Below are 25,762 nucleotides of genomic sequence, written 5' to 3'. Positions count from 1 at the left end.
TGGAGCTTAAACAACAGCATTTGACGTCAGCACCTTTGCCAAACAGCTTCAGAGAGACCAAGGATAGTCAACACTATCATTCTAATGCCTACCATTAATTCGAGGGTGTCCATAATATGCCAACAATAGACCCATTATACCTGGCAAAATATTGTGTAAAGAATAACCGCTATATGCAGGACGGCAACCATTATATCAAGGGTGTACACAATATGGTAAAGATGACCATAATATACTAAGGCTACAATTATTCCAAGGATAACTTGGGAAGGTAGTTATTATGCCTGGGATGGTCACTATGCTGCCAGGTATAATCATAATGAGACCAGTTACTCACAAAATGCAAGGCCAAACGTTATGCTTGTGCTGGCTGCCACAATGTCAAGGCATGACACATGACATAATAAGCCAACGAAAGCCATTGTATGATCGGTTAAACTACCATGATAGAAATAACATTTATGATGCCAGAGATGCTCAAAAAAATACAAGCATGGCTGTGTTACTGCCAAGGATGCCCAGATGATGCCAATTCAGGAATGGCCATGATAATACAAAGAATGACTTCTATATACCAGTACTTTCTCATCACTTCATATATGCACCACACACACTGACTGGCTAGCACAAACTGTCGCAAACACATAATTGCATATAAAAACAGGTACATCTCACATCACCCTTGGTAGACCTGGAATCTTTGGCATGTTTTTCCCCTGTCATTTTTGTTTATGGCCTTGTTTATGACTGTGTGCTGCATTTTGTTTTTGCTGGCTTTAGTACTCTGGGCACTTTATCACTGCTGATCAGTGCTAAACTGCAAATGCTTCCAGTGAAAATTGTGATTATGATTGGTTGTCCCTGATTGGCATATTTGATTTACAGTAAGACCCTAGTAGCATGCACTGTGTGCACACAGGGCCTGTAATTTAAATGCTACTAGTGGACCTGCAGCACTGAGTGTGCCGCTCACCTGAGTAGCCCTGCATCCATGTCTCAAACCTGCCACTGCAGTCTCTGTATGGGCAGTTTTAAGCTGCCAAAACCTTCCCTTTTTCTAACTGTAAGGCACCCCTAAGGTAGGCCCAATGTGGCCCCATGGGCAGGGTGCATTGTATTTTAAAGGTAGGACATGTCTTCATAGTGAAATACAGCTAATTTAGTTTTTTACTATTTCAAGGTTTATCTCTACCCCTAGGTTATCATTGGAGCTGCCTTGTAACTCCTTACAAGTGTAACTTCCAATTGAAAGAGATGGAGATTTGGAGTTTGGGGTCCCTGAACACACAATTTAAAAATAGTTTTTTAGTAAACTGTTTTTTTACGTGTTTGAAAATGCGACTTTTAGAAAGTGGGCTTTTTCTTGCTATCCAGTTCTATGCCTCTACCTGCCTGTGGAATCCACATGTGGGTTAGACTGACAGTTGGGTTGTTTGTGCATTCACACTAGACAGTCACACAAAGGGAGCTGATGTGTGGCCTGCATATCCTGATGGCCCATCACCAGGATGATGGATGCCTTCTTGTGCTAAAGTAGTGGGAGGAGATGTCACTGACATCTGAATTGGGCTGTGTCTGACCTCACACAAAGCTGTCTCCACTCCCCTGTAGTGTGTCTGGAGCCAGGACAGGGAAAGGCAGGGTCTTGGGCACTACAATGATTTTCCTTTGAAGTTTGCCTACTTCAAAGGCAGAAACCGGTATAAGTACTGGAGCTGTGATGCTATTACGCCAGAACACTTCTGGACCAAGAGGAAATTATGCCAAGAAGAAGAGCTGGAGAAGCGGTAGGAGGGGAATGGCCACTCTACTTGTTGCTGTGTTGTGCTGGCCTACTGCTTGCTGCTTTTGTCTTGGGCAGTCAAAGGACTGGACTTTGGCTTTCTGTATTCTGGTTATCAAGGTTCCCCTAGGGCTTGTGTGTGCTTGCCTCCTGTTAAGAAGTCTCAGGGCCATCAAAGACTTCACCTGCAGCCGCTGAACTCCTCTGCTGTTAGTTCTGACCCACCAAGTGGTGCCAATTCCAGTTCTGGGCCCTTGGAGGTGGTTTTGCTGCAGGGAAGCCTGAAAATTCACGCATCACTCTCCAAAGCCTCTTTTTCCAGCCCAGCCCTGTCATGCTCCTGAAAAATCAAAGGCTCGCTGTGGTGTTGCCAAAGAATTGAAGCAGTGCCAGCCATGCAACTGAAAGACTGCCGCAGCCCGAATCTCGAGCCCCGCAACAGATGTCCTTGGCACCCGCTCCAACTTCGCCCCAGGCCCTGCTGTGCGGCTGAAGAAATCAAAGCATCACCTGCCATGTGGCCGGAAAAACGATGCAGCTCCTGTTTCGACACTGCCAGATTGACCCAACGCGTCTGGATTTTTCACGCATCATCACACCTGTGCGGCAGTTCTTCATTGATGCACCCTAGCAGTAAGGAACTGAGGCTGTGTGTCCAGAAATCAATGCATCACCTCTCCTGACAGTAAGAAACCGATGCATCACCTCCCCTGGGAGTAAGGAACTGATGTATCGCTTTGTATTCTAGCGCCTCAGCTCCCTTGCACCTGTTTTCATCTTTGATTTTTACACATCCAAGGTACTTTGTGCTAAAAGTGACTTATTCATAGTTTTCTATGGACTGAACTATTTTAAACCTTTTAAACGTGATATCTTTACTTGTGTATGTTGGATTTTTGTTGTTTTGGTCTTGTTTTACCTAAATAAAGAATGGCTAATTTTCTAAACTGGTGAGGTGTACATTTGTAGTGTTTTCACTCTGTTACCCGGTGTGGTCTTACCCCTGACACATACAGGGATCAGTTTAGACAGAGTAAGAAACTTTATTCCCAGACATGGCTTGAGTATATAGATTATTTTTGCAGAGCATTGGATGGTTAGGTGAAGTGAGGTAATGTTACAGATTACCAAGGGCTTTACAATTTAATCTCATGGGAGCACTTGTCTGGTACATGTTTTGCAGAGCTGTGCCAGTATCTGATGGACAGCCCCTGAGGTTGTTAATCAGTACCTGATGGGCAGCAGGCTTATTGACCCCAGGAAGCTTGCTTAGGAGGCGGGCTGCTGGGTGAGTATCAGCGTCCAGAATAAGGTGTATGGGGGATACTCTGCCAAAGGTGAACAGGGTCCCAAGGGTAAAAATGATGAGTTATCTTAAGGGCCCCAAAATAATTCCCAGGGTAAAGGTTCCTGACCCCCTGGTGATAAGAAACCAAGTTTCTCTTCATGTAAATGTGCAGAGAGGGTCCCAGGAAATGTTATGCTTGTGATCAGGAGGGTCACATGAGAGGGAACACCAGGTGTCCTAAGTGGGCACAACGCAGCACGGATGGGCAGTCACGGGTGATGTCTAGTGTAGCGCTAGGGTAGGAGATGGTTCCAGGAGGGCGCTGCGACCCAGCTGAGATGACCCTTGTCTCACTACGGGACAATGAGATGTTCCAGAGTAACCTAATGCCTGATAACATTTAGAAGTACAGGCAGTGGGTGACCATCAATGGACTGAGGGTAGAGGCTCTGAGAGACACAGGAGCCAATGTGACTACCGTCATATGTCATGTGGTGTTGTACTTCACCAAGTTGTAGCAGTAGACATCAGTGAGCACTTTTGCAAAGTGGCTCAGTCTCCCATTGAGGTGGGGTGGATCTCAGGTTACTTGCGAATACCTGCGAGCCCATTGATGCCTGTGGATTGCATGCCGGGGAACAACCTGGAGCATTCCGCCTGAAAGAGGGTAGATCCCAGGTTGCATAATGTTGGTGTGGTACGCTGACAACTTTCAACTAGTGGTATCTGTGACACAAAGTGTGGGGTTAACAGCGGATAGGTTCCGTAATTGCCTCTCAGATGTAATGGCATGGATGAATTCGAACTTTTTAAAGATTAATACAGAAAAAACGAGGTCCTAGAGTTCGGCCAACTAACCTCAGTATGGAGCCAAGCCTGGTGGCCTCTTGAGGCTAACAATTATCCAGTCCCCGTGCCCAAGGCCAGGAACCTGGGATTTGTGCTTAACAAGGACCTCAAACTTGCCTCACAAATAAATCAAGTTTCCTCTGCATGTTTTTTCACATTAAAAATCCTGCGGAAAATTCTGCCCTTTATTCCTCTATCACTTAGGAAAACAGTGGTAGGAGCTCTGGTTTTGTCCAGAATCAATTACTGTAATGCCCTATATTTAGAAGCTGGCAAGGGACAGATCATAAAACTTCAATCGCTTCAGAACGCAGCGGCTTGGGTTCTACTTGGCTTACCTAAATACCACCCGACGTCAGCGGTGATTAAGGAGCTACATTGGCTCCTAGTTTGTTAGAGAGTGAACTTTAAAGCCCTTTGCCTATTCCACAAGGCTATATACGGAGGAGGGCTGAGGGCATTCAACCTTTGTTTTTTTTGTATACCAGCCCCAACGCTCTCTCAGGTCTGCCAACACAGGATTAGTTTGTGTCCCTAGAATAGAAAGAGCTAGATGGGGAGGAAAGGGTTTCTCTTACCAAGCATCCATCTTATGGAACTCCCTCCCTGTGACAATCAGGTTAGAATCCAACAGGGCCTTTTTAAGGAAAATGATAAAGACCTGGCTCTTCTCAAGGTCTTAGAGATGTGTTGTTGTCTGCATCATATTCACCCAGCGCCAGGACGCCTCGGAAAAAGTGCGCTTTATAAGCCCTTAAATCAGTCAGTCAGTCAGATATTGGGATTCCCTGAGTGGGCCTTCATGACCACACAGTCCATGGTAGCCCAGGGTAATCAAGAGGACCTGGAGACTGAAACAATGGCCCAGGTTACTGCCTGGAAGAGGAAGAGCAGGGGGCATCGGAACCATCTCCTGAAATTCCCACGGTCCAGGAGGAGGCTTAACCTGAGGCGAATGACCCGGTACCTATAGGGGAAGAGGTAGCGCAACTGGGAGACTTGCCTGGCCTGACCCATTGGCAGCAGGAAGAGGGTCCCACCAGAGAAGAGTTCTGCATGGAGCAGAAGGCATGCCCTACTCTCATGGGTCTTAGGCTGCAGGCCGAGGACCAGACAGCTGGGAAAGAGGCCAGGTCACATTTGATTTACTGGGAGAATGGTCTCCTGTATTGTGAGCCAGAGGTTGCGGAGCCTGGGGCAGCCCATGTACTGGTGGTATCCCAGTGCTTCAGAATCTTTCTACTGGGTTTGACTAATAAAGCGCATTTGGAAGGACATTTGGGACAGGGCAAGACCTTGGACAGGCTTGTCACCCTCTTTTACTGGACCCAATTGTGAAGGCAATCAGATGCTTTTTGTAGGTCTTGTTAAACTTACCAGGCAAGCAGCAAGAGCGGGGGAAGTGTAAGGCTTCCCTCCAACCTTTCCCAGTCATGAGCACCCCTTTCGAGTGGGTGGGTATCAAGATTGTGGGACTCTAGTGGTGGGCAACAGGTTTATCCTGCTCTTAGTGGACCATGACACCTGATACCCGAAAGCTACTCCTCTCACGACAGTGACGCCACCTGGGCACTCATGGGGATCTTTACTCATGTGGGTTTCCTCAAAGAGTTGCTATCTGACCAGGATACCAACTTTATGTCACTGTGCATGAAGGCCATGTGGAAGGAGTGTGAGGTGAACTACAAATTCACCACTCCTTACCACCCCCAAAGTAATTGGTTGGTTGAGAGATTCAACCGTACCCTGAAAGGCATGATTGGGGGTCTGGACATCTTCTTGCCATGGCTTCTCTTTGCCTACAGGGAGGTACCACAGAAAGAGGTGTGCTTTAGCCCCTTTGAGCTGTTGTACAGGTACCCAGTGAAATGACTGATCAGTTTAGTTAATGAAGGCTGAGAGGGTGCTTCCAGATTACCCCCTCAGGATGTAGTAAGCTACATGCTGGCCTTTCGAAACCAGACATACTGCTTCAGGAATCTCACTCAGGCGAACCTAGAAGCAAGCCACTAGGACATGAAATGCTGATATTACCACAATACTACTCTGGTTGAGATTTAGCCTGGACATAAACTGTGGGTGATTGATCCAGTAGAGCCCAGTGCCCTACAAGACAGGTGAAGGACCACAAGAGTTATGTTGCCTACCTGGTGGATTTGTGGACTCATAGGAACCTCTTGAGGGATTCTCCAGTGCCTGTTTTTCCAGTGCAGCCCCTCTGTGCAGCTGAAAAATCAATGCATCACCATGCTGCAACCGAAGAATTGATGCAGTGTCTACAATATTGCCGCAGCCCGAATCTTGAGCCCTGCTACCGATGTCCATTGCACCCCCATGATGCAGCGTCTGTTTAGTCTCCTCTGCATTGACCCAGTATGTCTGGTTTTACAATGGAGCACACCTGTGTACCAGTTCTACATTGATGCAGCCCAGCATTAAGAAATCACGGCTGCGTGTCTGGAAATCGAAGCCTCACCTTACCTCACAGTAAGGCTCTGACGCATCACCTCCCCTGACAATAAGGAACCGACACATTACCTCCCTTGGAGTAAGGAACCGACGCATCGCTTTGTTATCCAGTGCCTTACCTCCCCTGCATCTGTTTTCATCTTTGTTTTTGACGCATCCCAGGTGCTTTATGCTAAAAGTAATGTATCCATTGTTTTCTATGGACTGAACTATTATTAATCTTTTAAAAGTGATATCTTTACTTGTGTTTGATAATTTTTTTCATTTTGGTCTTGTTTTATTTAGACAAAGATTAGTTATTTTTCTAAACTGGTGTGGTGTCCATTTGTAGTGTTTTCACTCTGTTTCTACGTGTGTATGTACAAATGCTTTACACATTGCCTCTGAGCGAGGCCTGATTGCTCGTGCCAAGCCACCCAGGGTGTGAGCAGGGGTTAGTTTAGGTGTGTAATCCCTTATCCTGACTAAAAGAAAGGTTACCTACTTGGACAGGGTGCAAGCAACTGCCAACCAGACACCCCCATTTCTAACAACCCTCGAAGCAGCAAAAAGGTGTATGCTGCTTAAATATTTGTGTTATTTTCCCTGGTAGTGGAAGCCCCACCTCAGTACACTGTCCCCGTACCAGTAGGCAATTGTGAGCAGGTCTGGGCCCACCTAACCCATCAAGTAATTGAAGACTACATTTCTCTGCCTCTGGAACCCTTATGAGGCCTTGCAACAACACCCCGACAAATGGGTCAGAAGACCTGCTGGAGACTAAAACACAGAGATTAGGGCAGTTAAGAGCTGCATGTACAATGCCTTCCACATGCTCAGAGTACTACCCAATTCCAACCTCCCCATATTATTTATTTGGCCTCTGTGAGGTGCAGGTCTTGTGGATAGGCTGACAGGCGCAGCTCCTCCGCTAATGCGGAGGAGCGTCACCCCACTGCTCTGAGAGCAGAAAAAATTTAAATTAAATGATAACTTTATTATCATGATAGAGCGCACAGGTCACCCGTCTATAATTTTTCCAGAACCTCACCTGGGCCCATATCCATTTTCACTACTTATTTTCTCAGTACATGGTAACCTGAGCACTGGCTATCAGTATATTAGTATTTCCTAGGTCCTATACCTTTTGACTTACACTCCTGGTCACTGGTATCCACGAACCTATGGGATCAGGGAGTATAGCATAATAGGGATGGTAGCAAAATGAGAATAAGAACTCATGTAATAACCACAGACTCGAGAAGTTTTGAAAACCTTTATCTAATCTTCATCAAAAGTCATAAACCAAAGGTTTACAGCAAGCAAGCTGTCAATAATCAGAATCATGAAGAGCGTATAACTATGCAAAAGATATATTATGCCAACCATTTAGTATTCTAAAGGTAAGGTAAGGAAAAGGAACATACTGAAAATGAACCTATAGAAATCAGACTTGAAATGATATTTTCTAATGGATGGGGAAAATAAGGAACATGCTATAAGCCACTATTTAATCACTTTCAAAAGGGTGGGTAAAAAGACGGAACATAAAATTTAATGACGAAACTGGGTTTACCATGTAGCTATAGGGAAGGTAAGAAAAAGGAACACGCTAATAATTCAGGATAAACACTTCAGTTTTCCTTAAAGGGAGGGTAAAGAAAGGGATCATCTATTTATTCGTGAGCAGTACTTAACATCCAACTATAAGGTAGGGGAAAAATTGGAACATGCTAATAGCGACAAGATTTATGATTTATTATGTATCATAAAGAAAGGGGAAGAAAAAGGAACATATGCAATTATAACTTTAGCAAGATTAAGGGAAGGGTTAAGAAAATGACGCAAATATCCTATTTGTTACCCACAGAGATTTATATTTACCTACAATGGTGTGAAAACCAACCCTGGCCTCGGGTCAGTTAAGGACAGAAACCCCGAAAGTTGCAAACGCCAGTAGGCCAGCAAGTGCAGGTCAGAATCAGGACAGGAAAGCCCGATTTGGATCAGAACTGGACCACCGAAAGTTGAGACCAGCACCTGCAGTTCAGTTGCAAAGCCTGTGCTACTCTGCAGCTATCAGTCAGAACCCCGATTGGGTTATCGAATTCCCCAGCAAAGTGCTTCGCCAGCACTTCAGGTCCAGAACCCCGATTGGGTCAGCGAGTCTTCTGACAGAGTGCTCCGCAGCACCTCTGTTCTCGATCAGCTATTGAGTGCGTTGGGTCAGTGACAGGTCAGCTATTCGGACAAGTCGGACAATTTCTCTAGCTAAACCTAGGCTAGTTATACTATTTTCCAGGTCAGTGTACCACCCCCAATGTTGCAAGTGTAAGGATCCCCAATTTCGATTGGACAAAGGAGGAGGACAGGTCATCACACCACCTAAATTTTGAACTTTCTTAGTCTCCTTATTTAAATTTCGTCTACGCCCATTAAATTTCAGGTTCTCATGACATATGCTTTACACATAACAATGGTGAATTTAACATTGTATACAATGTAATAGTTTCAGTACAGTTCAGCTTCTTCTGGCTGGAGTTGCCATCTGGCTGGGTTTCAATGACAAGTGATTTCAGCTCTCCTCACGTAGCGTGCCGTGTGCAAAGGGACTTTCAAAATGGAGTATTCCCGTCTCTCAGGCCCCAAAGATTACGATACATGAAAGGTAATAGGAAACAGTTTTAAAACACAGAATAAATGATTTCACTGTATACCATGAATCTGTAAACTATACCCATTAATTTATAATAACTATAGCATTAGGATTTAGGCAGAACGAACAGCTTGGCAAAAGCAGCAGTGCAAGCTTCTCGCATGTGAGAACACAAAGCAGCCATCTTAGCTCTATTGCGCAAGTGCAAACAGTTTCCCACCAAGACAACGAATACGTCACGTCACATGGGTATGACCGACGCATGCGCAGTCTAAATTCCCGCGTAGCAGTGGCCATATTAGATGCAAGCGTATTAATATTAGTAAACACATAAGCAAGCTTCTCTCGGACACCCCGTGTAAAGGTGAAATATGCAAAATTAGTAAAACAAACATGTTGGTTACTTTATTAACGTTATTCGAGGTTCATGAGTACAAGCAATTCGCTTTACATGCGAATCCTTGCTCCATCAATCCCCTCTTTGATGATATTTTATATCATCACAATTAATTGAACCAGATGCCAACTTCTCACATTTCACCCATTTCAATCTCTTCAAACTTTTTATTTAGCTTTTTCTCAGCATTTTTATTAGGATGAGAATTTTTCATCCCTTTATAAATCTGATTATTCAATTCTTCTGATACGAGCTCTTTGACATTTCTTTTCACTCCTCGCCTATTCACTGAATATTTCTTTTTGTGTTTTCAACATTTGCAGCAAATTAATATTATGAACACTAGTAGACCTATTCCCGCTATTGGCATCAGTATTTTGCTCACAAGACGCTTACCTAAATTAGAAAACCAACTACCTACAGCAGAGAGACCATCTTCTCTTCCATGCACTGTCAACCTCCAGTGGTTTAAGCTCTTTTTCCAAATTTGTAATGTTTCTCACATACCCTTTAATTTCCACACTTTTGTCTGGTATGTAAGTGCAACAATGTTGCGCTTTCAACATTCTGAAGACTCCGCCCTTTTTCGCCATTAATGTGTCAAGAGCAAGTCGATTTTGTAAAACCATTGATCTGATCGCAACCAATTGGGTATTGACCATCAGGAAACCTCCAGCAGTGTCAGTTGATAACCGATCTACTACTGTTGACAATTTGCAGATTCTGTGTGTATTCAGAGCCACTCCCACTGTAGGTATCAATGCACTAAAAATATCACCTACTATTTCACCAACCCTTTCTCTTTTACTACGTACTAATTCATTAGTTTTTTCATTGCTTCCAGTGATTTTACCCACATGGTATATCTTTGGGAAGACAATACCAAAGTAACAGCTCCCGTACCAATGGTCGGGTAATTTGAAATAAGCCTTGTTCCCACATATATAATAAATTCCAGGAAACACAGGCTCTGACCCATCTTTGAAACCCCAGCCCCCAATTACCTTGTAATTGTGCTCGCACTCACTGGAACCAATGAATATATTGTTATAATAACCGGTTCTTTCTCTGTGAAGACAAAGTTTCCCCTTCTTTTTGAAATCCAGCAAAATAGCAGCATTAGCCCCACCAATTGAGGTGCTGCCTATGCTTTCAGCCCATTTAGGAATTTTCTGATTCATGTCCTTTGCTTTCCTTTGGAAACTTTCTCTTCTTTTCTCTACCATATTCAGAAATATTTTTTTTTTCGTGTAATAAACATGTTAAATTATTCTTGTGTGCTTCATCTATGTTTATTTTACCTACAGTTAGAAAATATTCATTCATGTATTTTGCTACATCTTTAGTTGTATGTACAGGGTTCAGGTTTCTTCTTCTTCCTGAACACAATTGTCTATTCCTGTCTGGTCCTGTTCAAGCTCTTCGAACTTTTTATTTTCTTCCACTTGAACCTCCGCCCTAATTTCTATCTGCCCCTCTTCTGGCTCAGGAGTTCTCGGAGTGTCGATTACCTGCTCTTTCCCTATCTGGTCCTCCTCAGTATCAGATTTGATTTGAATTTCGATGATCTGAGTATCTCCCTCTATACCTATCTCATCCTCACTTTCCCACTGTCTATCTAAATAGGTTTGTCTTCTTGTTCTCACAGGATCTATAGTCAGGTCGATTTCTGGGACCCAATCATCTTGACTGGAGCTCGATTGTTCCTCCTCAGCTACTTCTGGATCAGGTTCTTGAGATCCTTCAGCTGCACAACCTTCAGCCTCAGTTTCTTCAGGTTCAGTCACTTTCATCATATGGCTGGCATGGATCCACCGTGGTACTCCTGCACATTTCACAGCTGTGGTGGTAACCAGGATTACTTTTTCTGAGTATGTTTCTTTATTACGACCCAATCACCTGGGTTTAGGTCATGTGCTAGAGTGGCTGGTCTGGCGACAGCGTCTTCACCAACCTGGTGAAAGATAGAACACACTTGGTCAGCCAGTTCTTTGCAGTATTCTATTACCAAATCATCAGATATGCTTATCAGTTTGTATCCTGGCACCCATGCTTGCCGCATTGCTCTTCCCATCAGTATTTCATGGGGACTCAAGCCCGTGTTCCGGTCTGGAATACTTCTAAGTCCCATTAAAACAAGGGGCAAAGCATCTGGCCAGTCCATTTGAGTGGATTCACAAATTTTTCCCAATCTTGATTTGATAGTGCCATTCAGTTGTTCTACCACTCCAGAAGCCTCTGGGCGATATGCACAGTGCAGTTTCTGTGTGATTTTGAATGCTTCACAAATTTGCCTAATCACTTCACTATGGAAATGCTGTCCTCTGTCAGATTCAATTGTAACTGGAAATCCGTACCGAGGTATAAGTTCCCAAAGTAACAATTTGGCTACAGTGATGCTATCATTTCTGCATGCAGGGTAGGCTTCTACCCATTTTGAAAACAGGCAGACAATGACAAGTATGTACTTCATTCCTCGACAAGGGTGCAACTGAAGGAAATCAAGTTGTAATCGTATGAAAGGGCCCTCTGCCTTTCCAATCTTTCCTGGCAACACTACCGTTTTCTTTCCTGGGTTAAATTGCTGACAAACCAGACACCTCCGGCAGAGTGCCTCTGCTATGTTTCTGAATTTCGAGATGAACCATGCCTGTCTAAATATGCGTATCATAGCATCTCTTCCCAAATGTGTGTCTCCATGTATCAACCTAGCCATAGGAGCAAGCAGACAGTCTGGCAACGCAGGCATACCATCAAGGTAAACAATGACACCATCTTCATCCCTCGTCTGACAACCAAATTTCCTCCAATTTTCTTTCTCTTTGGGCTCTGCTGTGTCCTGTAAATCTCTCACTTCTTCCCATGTGTTTATTCCTTCTAGCATCATAAGTTGGCTGCTGTGTCCGTTTCCCCCAACCTTTATGTTAATAGCCATTTTGTACTTTGCACAATGTTGGGCTAACTGGTCAGCATATCGATTACCTGCTGTCACTTTGTCATTGCCAGATTTATGATCAGCACACTTGACCACAGCCAATTCTTTTGGTAACTGGATTGCTTCCAATAAATCTTGTACATAATTTCCATTACTAATAGGAGTACCCGAAGAAGTCAGAAACTCCCTTTGCATCCACAATTGGCCAAAGTCATGCACAACCCCGTAACCATACTGGCTATCAGTATATATGGTTACTTTCCAGTTTTCCCAAATTTACAGGCTCTTGCCAATGCAACCAATTCAGCTACTTGTGCAGATTTGACTCCAGGTAAATAGGATGCTTCAACTGGACCTCCCAAAGTACACACTGAGTAAGCAGCGCTTAGGCCTCCCTCCTCATGTCCCAAGCATGAGCCATCTACAAACAGTTCATAATCCGCATCAGTTAAGGGCTCTTCTTTTATGTCTGCGCGTGGTTTTGTGCTATACTGGACAGATCAATGCAGTCATGTTCAACTTCTCCCTTCACTTCTTCTGGTAGTGAATTAGGTAGTAGGGTAGCTGGATTCAGAATATTACATCTGGCAATGGTTACGGTTCCTGCACCTACAAGGATTCTCTCATACATAGTCAGCCGACTAGGGGGCAGATTAGGATACCGGTTTTTCCGTATCCTCTGGGCCGGCGGAAGCCACCGCCGGCCCGGAGGATACGGAAAAACCGCAGCGGACCCACCAAAGACCCACCGCCACATTAGGATGGCTGGTGGGTCCAGGTTTACGTCCGCAGCTTTTTCGCCGCGGTTGGCTTACAACCGCGACGGAAAAGCCCTAATATGGTGGCGATGTCTCTCAGACACCGCCAGCCATATTAGGAAGCCCAAAAAGAAATGCTTTTCCACGGCGGGTTTTCCGCCATGGAAAAGCATACGGAGCTTCACTGCGGGGGCCCGTTGCGGGCCCCCTGGGTGAAGGGGGGTGGGGGCTGCACATGGGGGGTACCTATGGTACCCCCCTGCATTTGTATGCAGTAATCGGCAGGCACCGCGCGGTGCCTGCCGCTTTCTGCATACAAATGCAATGTATGCATTTTTAACATTGCGGCGGGTGCAGCTTGCACCCGCCGCAATGTTAAAAATAGAGGATGTGACCGCCAGGGTGGCGGTCACATCCTAATTGGAGAGGAGGGAACGCCGCAGGCCATGCGGAGGTTCCCTCCTCCTCGATGGTCGCGGACAGACTCAAGTCCGTCCGATCGTAATGAGCCCCTAGGTGTGAGAGACTGGGTTTTTGTTCTTGTCAGCAAAATTACAACTGCATGTGAAACATACACTGTTACAGGATGTCCCATAACAATGGATTCACTCTGCTCAAGACTCATGCATGTTGCGGCTACTGCTTTCAGGCATCTGGGTAATGCAGCTGCCACTGGGTCCAATGTGGAAGAAAAATATGCCACTGGACGTCTTGTTAAGCCATGAATTTGGGTCAGGACTGAAAGTGCACAATTGTCTCGTGTGTCACAAAATAGTGCAAACTCTTTTGAGTAGTCAGGCATTTCTAATGCAGGAGCGGTACACATACATTCTCGTAATTTCACAAAAGCTGTCATGCTTTCGTCATCCCACTCCAATGGGTCCTTAGCTCCTTTCTTTGTCATTTTTATCAATGGTCTTGCTAGGACTGCAAATCCCCAAATCCACTGCCTACAGTATCCTACAACTCCAAGAAATATTCTGATTTCTTTCTGGGTGTTGGGCAGCTCCATGTTTCGAATTATTCTAATTCTTTCTGTGGTAACTTTCCTGACACCTCTCTCTATCTAGTACCCCAGGTATTTTACTGATGAGGTACCGAACTGTAGTTTTTCTGGCAACACTTTATGTCCTCCTTCACCTAAATGGTTCAATAAGACAATGGTGTCAACAACACAGTCTTTCCTGCTTTTAGACGCCACCAAGAGGTCGTCTATGTATTGCACCAGGACTGACTTTCCGGGCAATATCAGAGATTCAAGGCATTTTTTCAGAATTTGATTAAAAATTGAAGGACTCTCTGTGTACCCCTGAGGAACATGATTCCAGACGTAGACATGACTGTCGAATTCAAATGAGAAAATAAATTTGCTGTCTGGATGCAATGGAATCGAAAAGAATGCATGACACAAGTCAATGACGGTAAACCATCCAGCATTCCATGGTATTTGGTATAGAATCACTGCAGGATTGGGCACAACTGGACAGCAAGGAACAACAGTTTTATTAACCTTGCGCAGGTCCTGTACTACCCTGTACTTACCACTTGGTTTCTTTATGCCAATTATGGGAGAGTTACAAGGACTGCTCAACACTTCCTGCAAAATGCCTGCCGCCAGCAACCGTTTTATTTCAATAGCAACCCCTGCTCTCACTTCTGCACTCATTTTATACTGTCGAGTATTTGGGTAAACTGCATCTTCCTTTATGGTTTTAATTGGGTCAACATTTGCCATTAATCCTACAGCTTTTCCAGTAAAATCCCATACCTCCGGTTTCACTGTCTGTTGGAGTTCTTCTGGTAAGTCTTGTATTGTCAGCCTTTTAATTTCTGTCTCTGGTCTTGCTAACATTAATTTGTAAATTCCGTCTTCATCTGGGGTTTGGATTTCAACGCCATTTGGAGTGCAAAAGATGGTACAATTCGTTTTGCAGAACAAATCTCGTCCTAACAAGTTCACCGGACTTGAATCACAGACAACAAATCTGTACATTTCTTTAAAATTACCTATTCTGACTTCCATGGGTTCTGTAACTGGGGTACTAATCTGTTTATTAGAAACACCCACAACTTGGATTGCTTCTCCTGAGAGGGGTAGGTTTGGAACGTCCACTGTTCTCACAGTAGAACGGGTATCACCAGTGTCCAACAGAAAGGTGACATCATTTCCTTCAACCTTTCCTTCAATGTATGGCCCTGACTGGTCCACCGGCAAGGAGGCGCCAAGCACGCACTCCTCGTCTTCCCCACTCAGGTACCGTCAGTAAGGTTTGTCACAGAGGAATGTGTCATTTAACAGAAATTGTGAAGTTGCTGCATCTCTATCCTCCCTTCCTTCTCAATTTGTGGTGTCTTCACCCTGTTGTGCTTTGCTCCTATAATTTGGCCTAGGTGCACGAGGCAACTGATTCTGCTTTACCTGCTGCTGGGTCTTCCGTGGTACCTCATTCTGCGTCTGTGATTTAAATCATTAATTTGCACATTACCATTCTGCACAGCCTTACACTCGTCCCTCCAGTGTCCCACCTTTCCGCACCCGTGGCAGGGAAACTTTTTTCTCGCCTCTTCTCTGCTCATTTTTCCCCTCGGCTTTCCCCCATTTCCAGTTCCCTGATTCTGGTTACTAGTCACTTTGTTTAACTGCAGTTCCTGGTGCTCTGCTAATTTTACCTGTGCCCACATGACCTTTTCTTTCAACTCTTTTCGTTTATTTTCCAGCTCATCTTCACAGTACTTAGCATATTTTAGGACCTCATCAATTGGCTTAGCCTGCCAACAGATTTTATTGTCTTTGATCCACTGTGAGATCTCAGGCCTTAACCCTAACACGAATCGATATATGAAGTGGGTCATGTCTTTCATTTCGATATTGTCCAGGCCACTGTACGTCGTGAACACCTGTAACAGACGTTCATAGTATGAAAGTACAGTTTCATCTCGCTTGTGAGTAGTTCTATCTATTCGGGTCCAATCATTCTCCTTTGCAGGCACCTTTCCTTTCAGGTACAACATCACCTGATTATATTTTCTCATAACATCCTCAGAAGGTGCCCCTGTCTTTTGGTCTCTGGGGTATTCTTCACTAGGCCAATCAACAGCAATTGTACACTCTGTCCACAAATCTACGGGATCTACAATGTTAAAGAATCCATCCAAGTCTTTCAGAAGGCATTTTGAAACTTTCACAAATCTCTCAACCTGCCTGTACCATTCTACAGGTTTCTCACGCAATTTTGGGAAATCATTTGTAAAGGATACAATATCCTGTCGGGACCATGGCACATGTACATATCCTCCACCTGGTACTTCTCGCATAGGATATAATTTTTCCACTTTTTCCGCTTCTTTTAAAACATATTCAGAAGTCATTTGTTTTGATCTAATCTCTTCTTTTTTCTTTGCCCACCTGGCTTTCCACTTTTCTAATTCTCCCCATTTTTGTAACAAGTTTAGTAATTCCCTTATCTGTACCTTTTTCCCTGACACGTTCATGTTTTCTAAATCTTTGTCAGAGAATTCTGCTCTGTAGGGTTTTTGCAACACTTTAGATTTGCCAATGTCTATTCCCATGCTAGCTGCGATGTCCTTTAATTTTTCATGGTACACTCTGGTATTTCGGGTGATACTTTTGCAAATGAATAATAATTCCTCTTCACTAAGAGTGTTCAGTTTGACCAAACCCACATTCCCAGGCATCAGTTCCTCCAATTCTATTCTTAGTTTATATATATATCTAATGGTTTTGGCTGGGGATTTGGTTTCTCTAGTTCTCTGGTCCATCGGTCTATTTCCTCAGGAGTCACTACCGTGGCACTTCTGGTACCAGAAGATGACTCAATCTGGACTTCTCTTGAACTTAAAGGAGTGTTCTTTCTCATTGAACTGCCTTCTGGTTCCCTTATTGGTAAGTCCATTAAAGAAATTACGGATTCACATTCACTTGCCTGGTCATCTATTACCATGGGCTCTTTTCTCGGCTGCAGATGTAGTTACAACTGGAGCTTTTGGACTAGCTTGCTTATCCCCGTACAAGGGAACAACTGGGCCAATAGTTACTGGGATTGTCAGAGCTTCAGGACTGGTATTTAATTGGGAAATTTCCTGGATTCATTCAGTTCTTTGTTTGACTAAAGCCTCTCGTTCTCTGTCCTGTAATACCTTTTCCATGGAAGTTTCATGTACTATCTGCGGAATCAAGGGAGGGTTAAAACTCGGAGCACTTGGATTTACCATACTTGGTCCCTCGTTATAGTTTGGTTTCAGAAATGGGTTCCTCGTACTTAGGAATCTGGTTTCCTCATTATAAGGTGGTGGATTCTTCATTAAAAAATCCTCCAGGTAATCATCGTCTGAATCACCACTGGTCATTAAATGTTTTGTTTTCTCTGTCTTCTTACCTCCCGTGGGCTCTCCTAATGTCAGTACAGGGTATAGCCCTTCTACTAACATGTTCTGTCTCCACTGTTTCATTTTTTTATCTCGGAATTCTCTCTGTACCTTGGGATAAAATGTACTTAGGCCCTTGTCAATTCTGGGCTTGTCTCGCTCAAAAGCCTCTATTTCCCATTCCTCCAAGGCCTCATATTGCGTCAATCTAGGTCTGGGATGTAAATCATTCATTCGGGTCCTCAAGTTGAACAAAATTCTCCCATTAAATGTACCTTCTAAGGGAAATGCTAAAATTCCATCATCTTTAGTATATTCCACCCAATTCTCCAACCATACACAAGAGTGGTAACCTCTATCAAACATCATAAATGATGCGGGAGTGTTTGGTGGTGGAATAATGACTCCTTCTCTAGTTTTAATGGGCTTGTCTTTCTTAAAGTAATTCTTAACTTTGTCTACGAGTGACAATTTTCTTTTGCTTCCGTATATATTGCGAGGTCTGCCTCTTATCGCCTGATTTCTAGCAAATCCCTGGTATCTTGGATCAGTTCGAATCTCTGGATGACTTGGATACCACATATACTTCTCACAGTTTTAACTTATGCGGTAATACTAATTTCTGTTTACCGAATACTTCCAATAGTAACGCGTCTTTTATTTCTCTGTAACCAACCAACGTTGAGGTTTCAAATAATTTCAACCAATGAGTGCACGGCCTTTCTCATGAGACGAGTTCCCACGCTCCTGTGCTCACCCCTCCTTTACAATGCTATCTCAGCTACACACTCGCTGTCTCGACCAATACCAGCGCGGCTCAAAGTGACGTCATCGCAGCTTCGCAACTGACTCCCTCCTTCACAAGGTAATGAAAACTCAATCCTTTTATTTTAAAGTGAAAGTGCTTTGTTTAATTTACAACGCAAAACATTCGCCACCGTACTCGAGTGTCTAGAAAGGAAAGATTTATTTCACTGCAAGTAAATCCCTTCTGTTTACGTTTCATATACTGCGGATAGATCTCTTCTGCCTAACCTTCACACAAGCATTAGAGAACCTGCTACTCCTTTGGACTCATCCACTCGGGGATATATACTAAGGCCAAAGTTTCACCAGCGAACCCCTTTGCTATCAATCAAGCTCAGACAAACCTGCTACTCCTTCCGTGTGACCCTTTCTAGGTGATATCACAATGTAAGTTTTCCCAGCGAACTCTTTGCTATCATTTAGATGTCATTCATACAGAAACCCCTAATTAGTGCTTCCAGTTCTGCCCAACCATGCACTAATTTTCCTCGAGCCACTGACCTCACCGCGATGTGGCTTCTCTTTACCACCCGCTATTCTGCCCTCGGGGATTCCAGACAAACATATAACAATCACAAATGGGTTTTGTTAATACATAGATCAATATAGCAGCACATCAGTAATATTTCAAAACATTTCAGAACATTTCAAAACGATTTACATTTGATCGATCAATACTTATTTAGCAGCAATTTTAACTTTCACAGTTAGCAGCAAATTACCTACCTACCTATCTTAACTAATCCCTAACCATTCCTTCTGCTACCGGAAAAATTATACTGATAGAGCGCACAGGTCACCCGTCTATAATTTTTCCAGATGCTCACCTGGGCCCATATCCATTTTCACTACTTATTTTCTCAGTACATGGTAACCTGAGCACTGGCTATCAGTATGTTAGTATTTCCTAGGTCCTATACCTTTTGACTTACACTCCTGGTCACTGGTATCCACGAACCTATGGGATCAGGGAGTATAGCATAATAGGGATGGTAGCAAAACGACAATAGGCACTCATGTAATAACCACAGACTCGAGAAGTTTTGAAAACCTTTATCTAATCTTCATCAAAAGTCATAAACCAAAGGTTTCCAGCAAGCAAGCTTTCAATAATCAGAATCATGAAGAGCGTATAACTATGCAAAAGATATATTATGCCAACCATTTAGTATTCTAATGGTAAGGTAAGGAAAAGGAGCATACTGAAAATGAACATATAGAAATCAGACTTGAAATGGTATTTTCTAATGGATGGGGAAAATAAGGAACATGCTATAAGCCACCGTTTAATCACTTTCAAAAGGGTGGGTAAAAAGAGGGAACATAAAATGTAATGACGAAACTGGGTTTACCATGTAGCTATAGGGAAGGTAAGAAAAAGGAACACGCTAATAATTCAGGATACACACTTCAGTTTTCCTTAAAGGGAGGGTAAAGAAAGGGATCATCTACTTATTCGTGAGCAGTACTTAACATCCAACTATAAGGTAGGGGAAAAATTGGAACATGCTAATAACGACAAGATTTATGATTTATTATGTATCATAAAGGAAGGGGAAGAAAAAGGAACATATGCAATTATACCTTTAGCAAGATTAAGGGGAGGGTAAGAAAAGGACGCAAATATGCTATTTGTTACCCACAGTGATTTATATTTACCTAGAATGGTGTGAAAACCAACCCTGGCCACGGGTCAGTTAAGAACAGAAACCCTGAAAGTTGCAAACGCCAGTAGGCCAGCAAGTGCAGGTCAGAATCAGGACAGGAAAGCCAGATTTGGATCAGAACCGGACCACCGAAAGTTAAGACCAGCACAGGTCATCACACCACCTACATTTTGAACTTTCTCAGTCTCCTTATTTAAATTTCATCTACGCCCATTAAATTTCAGGTTCTCATGACATATGCTTTACACATAACAATGGAGAAATTTAACATTGTATACAATGTAATAATTTTAGTACAGTTCAGCTTCTTCTGGCTGGGTTAGGGTTCGTCTTCCCAGGTGCATCTTGGCTGGAGTTGCCATCTGGCTGGGTTTCAATGACAAGTGATTTCAGCCCTCCTCACGTAGCGTGCCGTGTGCAAAGGGACTTTCAAAATGGAGTATTCCCCTCTCTCAGGCCCCAAAGATTACGATACATGAAAGGTAAAAGGAAACAGTTTTAAAACACAGAATAAATGATTTCACTGTATACCATGAATCTCTACACTATACCCATTAATTTATAATAACTATAGCATTAGGATTTAGGCAGAACAAACAGCTTGGCAAAAGCAGCAGTGCAAGCTTTTCGCATGTGAGAACACAAAGCAGCCGTCTTAGCTCTACTGCGCAAGTGCAAACAGTTTCCCACCAAGACAACGAATACGTCACGTCACATGGGTATGACCGACGCATGCGCAGTCTAAATTCCCGCGTAGCAGCGGCCATATTTGATGCAAGCGTATTAATATTAGTAAACACATAAGCAAGCTTCTCTCGGACACCCCGTGTAAAGGTGAAATATGCAAAATTAGTAAAATGAACATGTTGGTTACTTTATTAACGTTATTCGAGGTTCATGAGTACAAGCAAGTCGCTTTACATGTGAATCCTTGCTCAATCAATCATTTTATTGTTCTTTGCTCTGGGGCTGAGTTTGAGCGGGTGGGGCTGGGGTCGGGCCTGGGAGGAGTGGTGAGGACACCCTCTCAAAGTGCTCATGACTGCTTGGACGGCCGGCATGGCCCGGCCAAAGTATCATGCGCATTTAGCATGTTCCCCAAGAGACTGCATTGCTCAGGTGGCTGTTACATGCCCAGGCCCCCAGCCATCTGAGCGCCAATCCACGGCACTCAGACCAATCACAACGCTGAATTGCAGCGTTGTGATTGACTTAGGGGAACCAATCACAGCACTGCATTGCAGAGTTGTGATTGGATTAGGAGAACCCTGTGCTTCCAGGTTCTGTACTACCCAGTACGAGAAGGAACGACGGAGAAACTGCGGCCGTGGAAAAGGTAAGTGTTTTTTTGGTTAGTTTTTCTTTTTCAAACACCCTCCCAATCCCTCACACCCCTGCCCGGCACCACCACCGTTCCCAGCCAGCCGTCACTGTGGACTGCCCTTCTGTCAGCCCTCAGGTGAAAAATGTTCTCACCCTTCACTTTTCATATCTGGATAACTAGCTTGTGAGATCACTTTGTTGTGTGCGTATTCCACATACCACTTCACCTACATGACATTGCACGTAGTGGCATTCAAAATAGTGGGATCTTTGGTGCAGAACAGCACAATGGAGTGGGAACATACAGAAACCTGTGTTGTGCAAATAATTTCACCATCTCTTCCCTTCAACCCTGTCTGTTCAATAACGTAAACAGCATTTGAGGAACTAGTGGCAATTGCTTATTAATTCATCTATTTCAATTAGCACAAATATTAGGCCTCCGCCAATTTCTAAAAGGTTGTGAATGGGTGTTTTATTTCCAGGAAAGTATCACAGTTCCTGTATTGCATACGACCCACAGTATGGCCATCTAGTGGTGCAAATTCCCATATTTATATCTTAACTGAGTAGCAAAGTTAATGATCTCCTAGTGTACTATCTACAATGTCTGCTGACCTAGACTGCCAGTACAAGCCTTTATTCTTAACTGTGTTACCCACTTTCACTACCTGGAATGGTTCTGAACTGTTTCGACGACTTTCATTACCTGGGATGTATGTATGCTCACGGTCATTAGTGGAAGCTGGAATCTGGTAAAGTTTGGCGCGTTAGCATTCGCTTCTATGCGCTATTCTAGGTTGCAAGTGTGTTAGAGGCCAGAGTAGGTAATTAATGCCCACTTTCTGGTTCTTTTTGTTGCGATTCGTGCCTAGTTTAGTAATTAATGTCCCACGTTAGTGAGTCATCGAGCCTAACAAATGATGTGTTTTGTCAGTCTCTGTTTCGTAAATAAATGCGTCCAGAACCACTGCAATCCATACGTTGTATTATCATTCAAGGTCAGTATGGATCACTGGTCCAGCTATCAAATTTACAGACACGTGTTGATCCAAATTTGAATCAACGACATTCCGTTTCAATCAGCTTTTATATGTACAAGTATGGATGAATTTGACATTTTTAAATATGTTTTGCTTTTCAGACATGCAGGTGCCTACCATTGAAAAATCCCACAGCAGTCCTGGCAGCTCCAAGTCTTCCTCAGAAGGACACCTGCGATCCCACGGACCATCACGTAGCCAAAGCAAAACTAGCGTCACTCAGACCCACCTGGAAGACGCTGGGGTAGCAATTGCTGCCGCCGAAGCAGCTGTCCAACAGCTTCGCCTTCAACCAAGTAAAAGAAGCAAATAAATTCCTCAGCATGGCAGCTTAATGTTCATCTGTTGCCTTTTGTTATTGTTTCCTCCGCCCTGTGGTTGTTTGGTGTTTGTATGACGTTGTGTCGACTCTATGTCCTGTCCCTTTTGTGTAAATGCGGGATTGAAGCAACGTGTGCTACCTCTTTAGCACTCTTCTTTACGTAGTCAGACTGCAAAGAAACTGGCTGTTTCTCCTTTGTTTATTCGTTTCACTGTGGAACGTGTCAACTGTCCATTTCATTCAGCCCTTGCTGTGATGCTTAAACGGTCCGCACGGAAAGGCGACTTTCTGTCCTTTGTTGTATCCGTGATTTTAAATGTCTCAACAAATTTCAGTTTTCTTGGTTGAGTGGACAATAACCACTCAACTGGCACATTACTGCGGGTGGTGTGGAGAGACGACAATGGGGAACCTCGCTCTTGTTCCACCATGACATGCATGCATGCTTGTGATGACAGGAATCCATCTTGGCTGCAATGCTATTATCAGCATATTTGATTTGCTCTCTAAATACTCCATGTTGCCGAGGTTCTCCTCTCCAGAGAAGCCCATGAAAGCAGCTTGGTTTTAACTATACCAATAGATTGGAGCCCTTGTGGGTGCAGCACCTTAAAGATCCCTCTGGAAAAGAGAAGAGCTGTAGACATCTGAAAATCATGGAAGCATGTAGAAGGCATTGCACTACAACTGCAAACAATGACAATGCAGAACAAATGCTCAACTGCCGCCATTTTAGTGGTGTACTGGTAGACGACTACGAAACAAATTAAATCATTTACAACCTTTAGTGTTGTACTTCCTGTGAGATCCCAGCAGTGCACACTTGCAACAGGAAGAACAATTTTTTGTTTTGGTTCATCACCAATTAATATTACCTCAATTGTTGACTATTTATAGTACAAACTTGTACGTTTGAGTACTAAATTATACATTACCAAAAATGTAAATTGGCGCTAAGAATAAAAAATTGGTTGAGAGTATAATCAACAGGTTACAACAAAGTGTGACAAGTGGACTCAGCGTTGTTTGTCCTCATGCATGTGTAACCCAGAAGGGGCAATCATACAAGCATCATCAAAGAGAAACAGACAGTTTCAATACCCTTTAGTGCTGTGCATGTAGTGACTCTGGTGTGTAAATTTAGATGCATTGAAATACAGGAACTACTTCTGTTTGCATGATTAACATTTAAGCTGATTCCATCTGAGGATACATATTCTGGGTTTCCATTTCACCTACACTGCCACAGCAGCACATAAAAGCGGTCAGTCTAATCATGGCAAGAAGCAGCACAGACACAGCATAGCAGGTGTCTTCCCAATTCAAAGAACTCAGTCTGACAATCTGCCTCTACCAGCCAGTGACAGCAAAGACCAAAGCCAGCTTGCCCTCCGGAAGGTGATGTCTGATGGACCTGTCAAGCCAGATGGAGGTGAGGGAGAGAAACCTCTTGCCATGACCGCTTCTTTATTGATTTCTCATGATTTTTTGCTGTGATAGTAAATCCTAGAATTATATCGGCATTAGCGAGACTTTCCCTTGCAGCAAAATGTTTTGGAACACTCTTGTCTCCATACTTTAAAAACAGTGCTTTGTGTATTGCTTGAGTCAGCATTTGGCATGTCTGTTGGTTATACAGCTTTTCAATTCTTGCTTGCCAGTCCGTATCCATTACCCGTCCAGCATTGTGTTATATTTCACATCTAATGTGGTATATATGCTATATTTCATGGCACAGTTTGTCGTATAGGATGAAAGTCTCATAAGAGAAGCTAAAGAATTAATTGAAATGGACTGAAGCGTTTTTACAGTTACTGAAGTCTCATCCTTCGAATCACAAAAGTTTATCAAATCATTCAAAAGCACTGCCCATTTTGTGTTGGGACACTGAAGAGACCTGAGAGCCTGCTGTGGTGTATTTTGGTTTCGTCCACCATTGCTAAGCCATCTTCAATCTCCGGTTCCAAGGAACAACCAATCTTCTGCCCAGAAACTCCCACCCCAGATTCAAAAATCTCTTGCTTTGGCCTAGGCCACAACAGTTACTTTCTACTGATAGCACTCCTTCAGAACACAGTATTACACATCCACATAGATTCAGGTACAGGTACATGCAGACACACACTTGACTACATTACATATTCCTCTCACAACAGAATGAAAATAGAGAGTGAACCACTTCTGGGCAGTGGCTGCTACTCCATGATTGTGGAGGAGCATTGCTCCCCTGCTGAGAGCCAGCAGAGCCTACGTGAAAAATAACATGACAATGTTATTATTATTTAATTTTTCTCACAGAGTCAGAGCCAGACGAGTCTAGGGCGGGGCAGGGCCATCATGATGACAGAAGCAGGGAGGAGTAGTACGCACCATTAGTGTGCTTAGCATTGCCAAACCGACATACAATCTAATATTTTCCATCCCAAGCTGTGGTGCACAGCCGGGTGAAGAACAGGCAGAGCCACCTAGGCCCTGAGTGAGCGTCAAACCAGCCCCTCATGCAAATCACAGTGCTGCTCTCATGCTGGTAAATAGTAATGCCAGCATGAGAGCAGCATCTTGATTGGCTTCTGGGATCATGAGCAGTGTGCACCAGCCTATGGACTGCCAGGAATCGCGAGTCAGCACAGGAGCAGAAGAACACTAAGTTGGCAGCTGGCAGGGGGGTACTCTTTTATTTTTTTTGTCATTTAATCCCACCTCACCACTTGTCATTAGTAGCAGCCGCCACTGTACTGGGAAATCATGGATTACAGTAAAAAATCAGCAAAAAACCTCACTGTCACAATATAACCCCCGACTAACAGCATTCTTTTGCGAAGTGCCTTCTTAGCTGTTACTGCCTCACACTTTTCTGCACAATCTGATTCCTGTTCAATGAAGGTCTGCCCTTCTTTCAAGTCATCCCATATGAAACCCAGGACATCTCTAGGTGGCATTTGGTCTTACTCACACTCGTACTCACACTCTACTCTCCAAAATATACCACTAACTCAACTCTGTACTCTTTGCCACACAGGTGATAGTCCATTTCCACATTTCACTCATAGTGACTGTTAGGACCCATTACCAAACACTTTACCTAACTTCATACTCAACA

The 25,762-nt window shown here is 43.7% G+C and overlaps 1 protein-coding gene and 1 long non-coding RNA gene across 2 annotated transcripts in view; one reads left to right on the top strand and one right to left on the bottom strand.

Moving 5' to 3' along the window:
* PCLO (piccolo presynaptic cytomatrix protein) overlaps positions 1-25,762 on the top strand; it is a 1,621,199-nt gene that overhangs the window by 1,310,384 nt on the left and 285,053 nt on the right. The window contains exon 21 of the mRNA XM_078674179.1: positions 22,442-22,636. Coding sequence (XP_078530305.1) covers positions 22,442-22,636 — 195 coding nt within the window. The remainder of the gene's footprint in view (positions 1-22,441; positions 22,637-25,762) is intronic.
* LOC144815422 (uncharacterized) overlaps positions 1-25,762 on the bottom strand; it is a 210,661-nt gene that overhangs the window by 121,479 nt on the left and 63,420 nt on the right. The window lies entirely within an intron of this gene.

The sequence above is a fragment of the Lissotriton helveticus genome, chromosome 1_1 (genome assembly GCF_964261635.1).
Source record: "Lissotriton helveticus chromosome 1_1, aLisHel1.1, whole genome shotgun sequence".
Lineage (NCBI taxonomy): Eukaryota > Metazoa > Chordata > Amphibia > Caudata > Salamandridae > Lissotriton > Lissotriton helveticus.
This window is presented reverse-complemented; position numbering and strand designations above follow the sequence as displayed.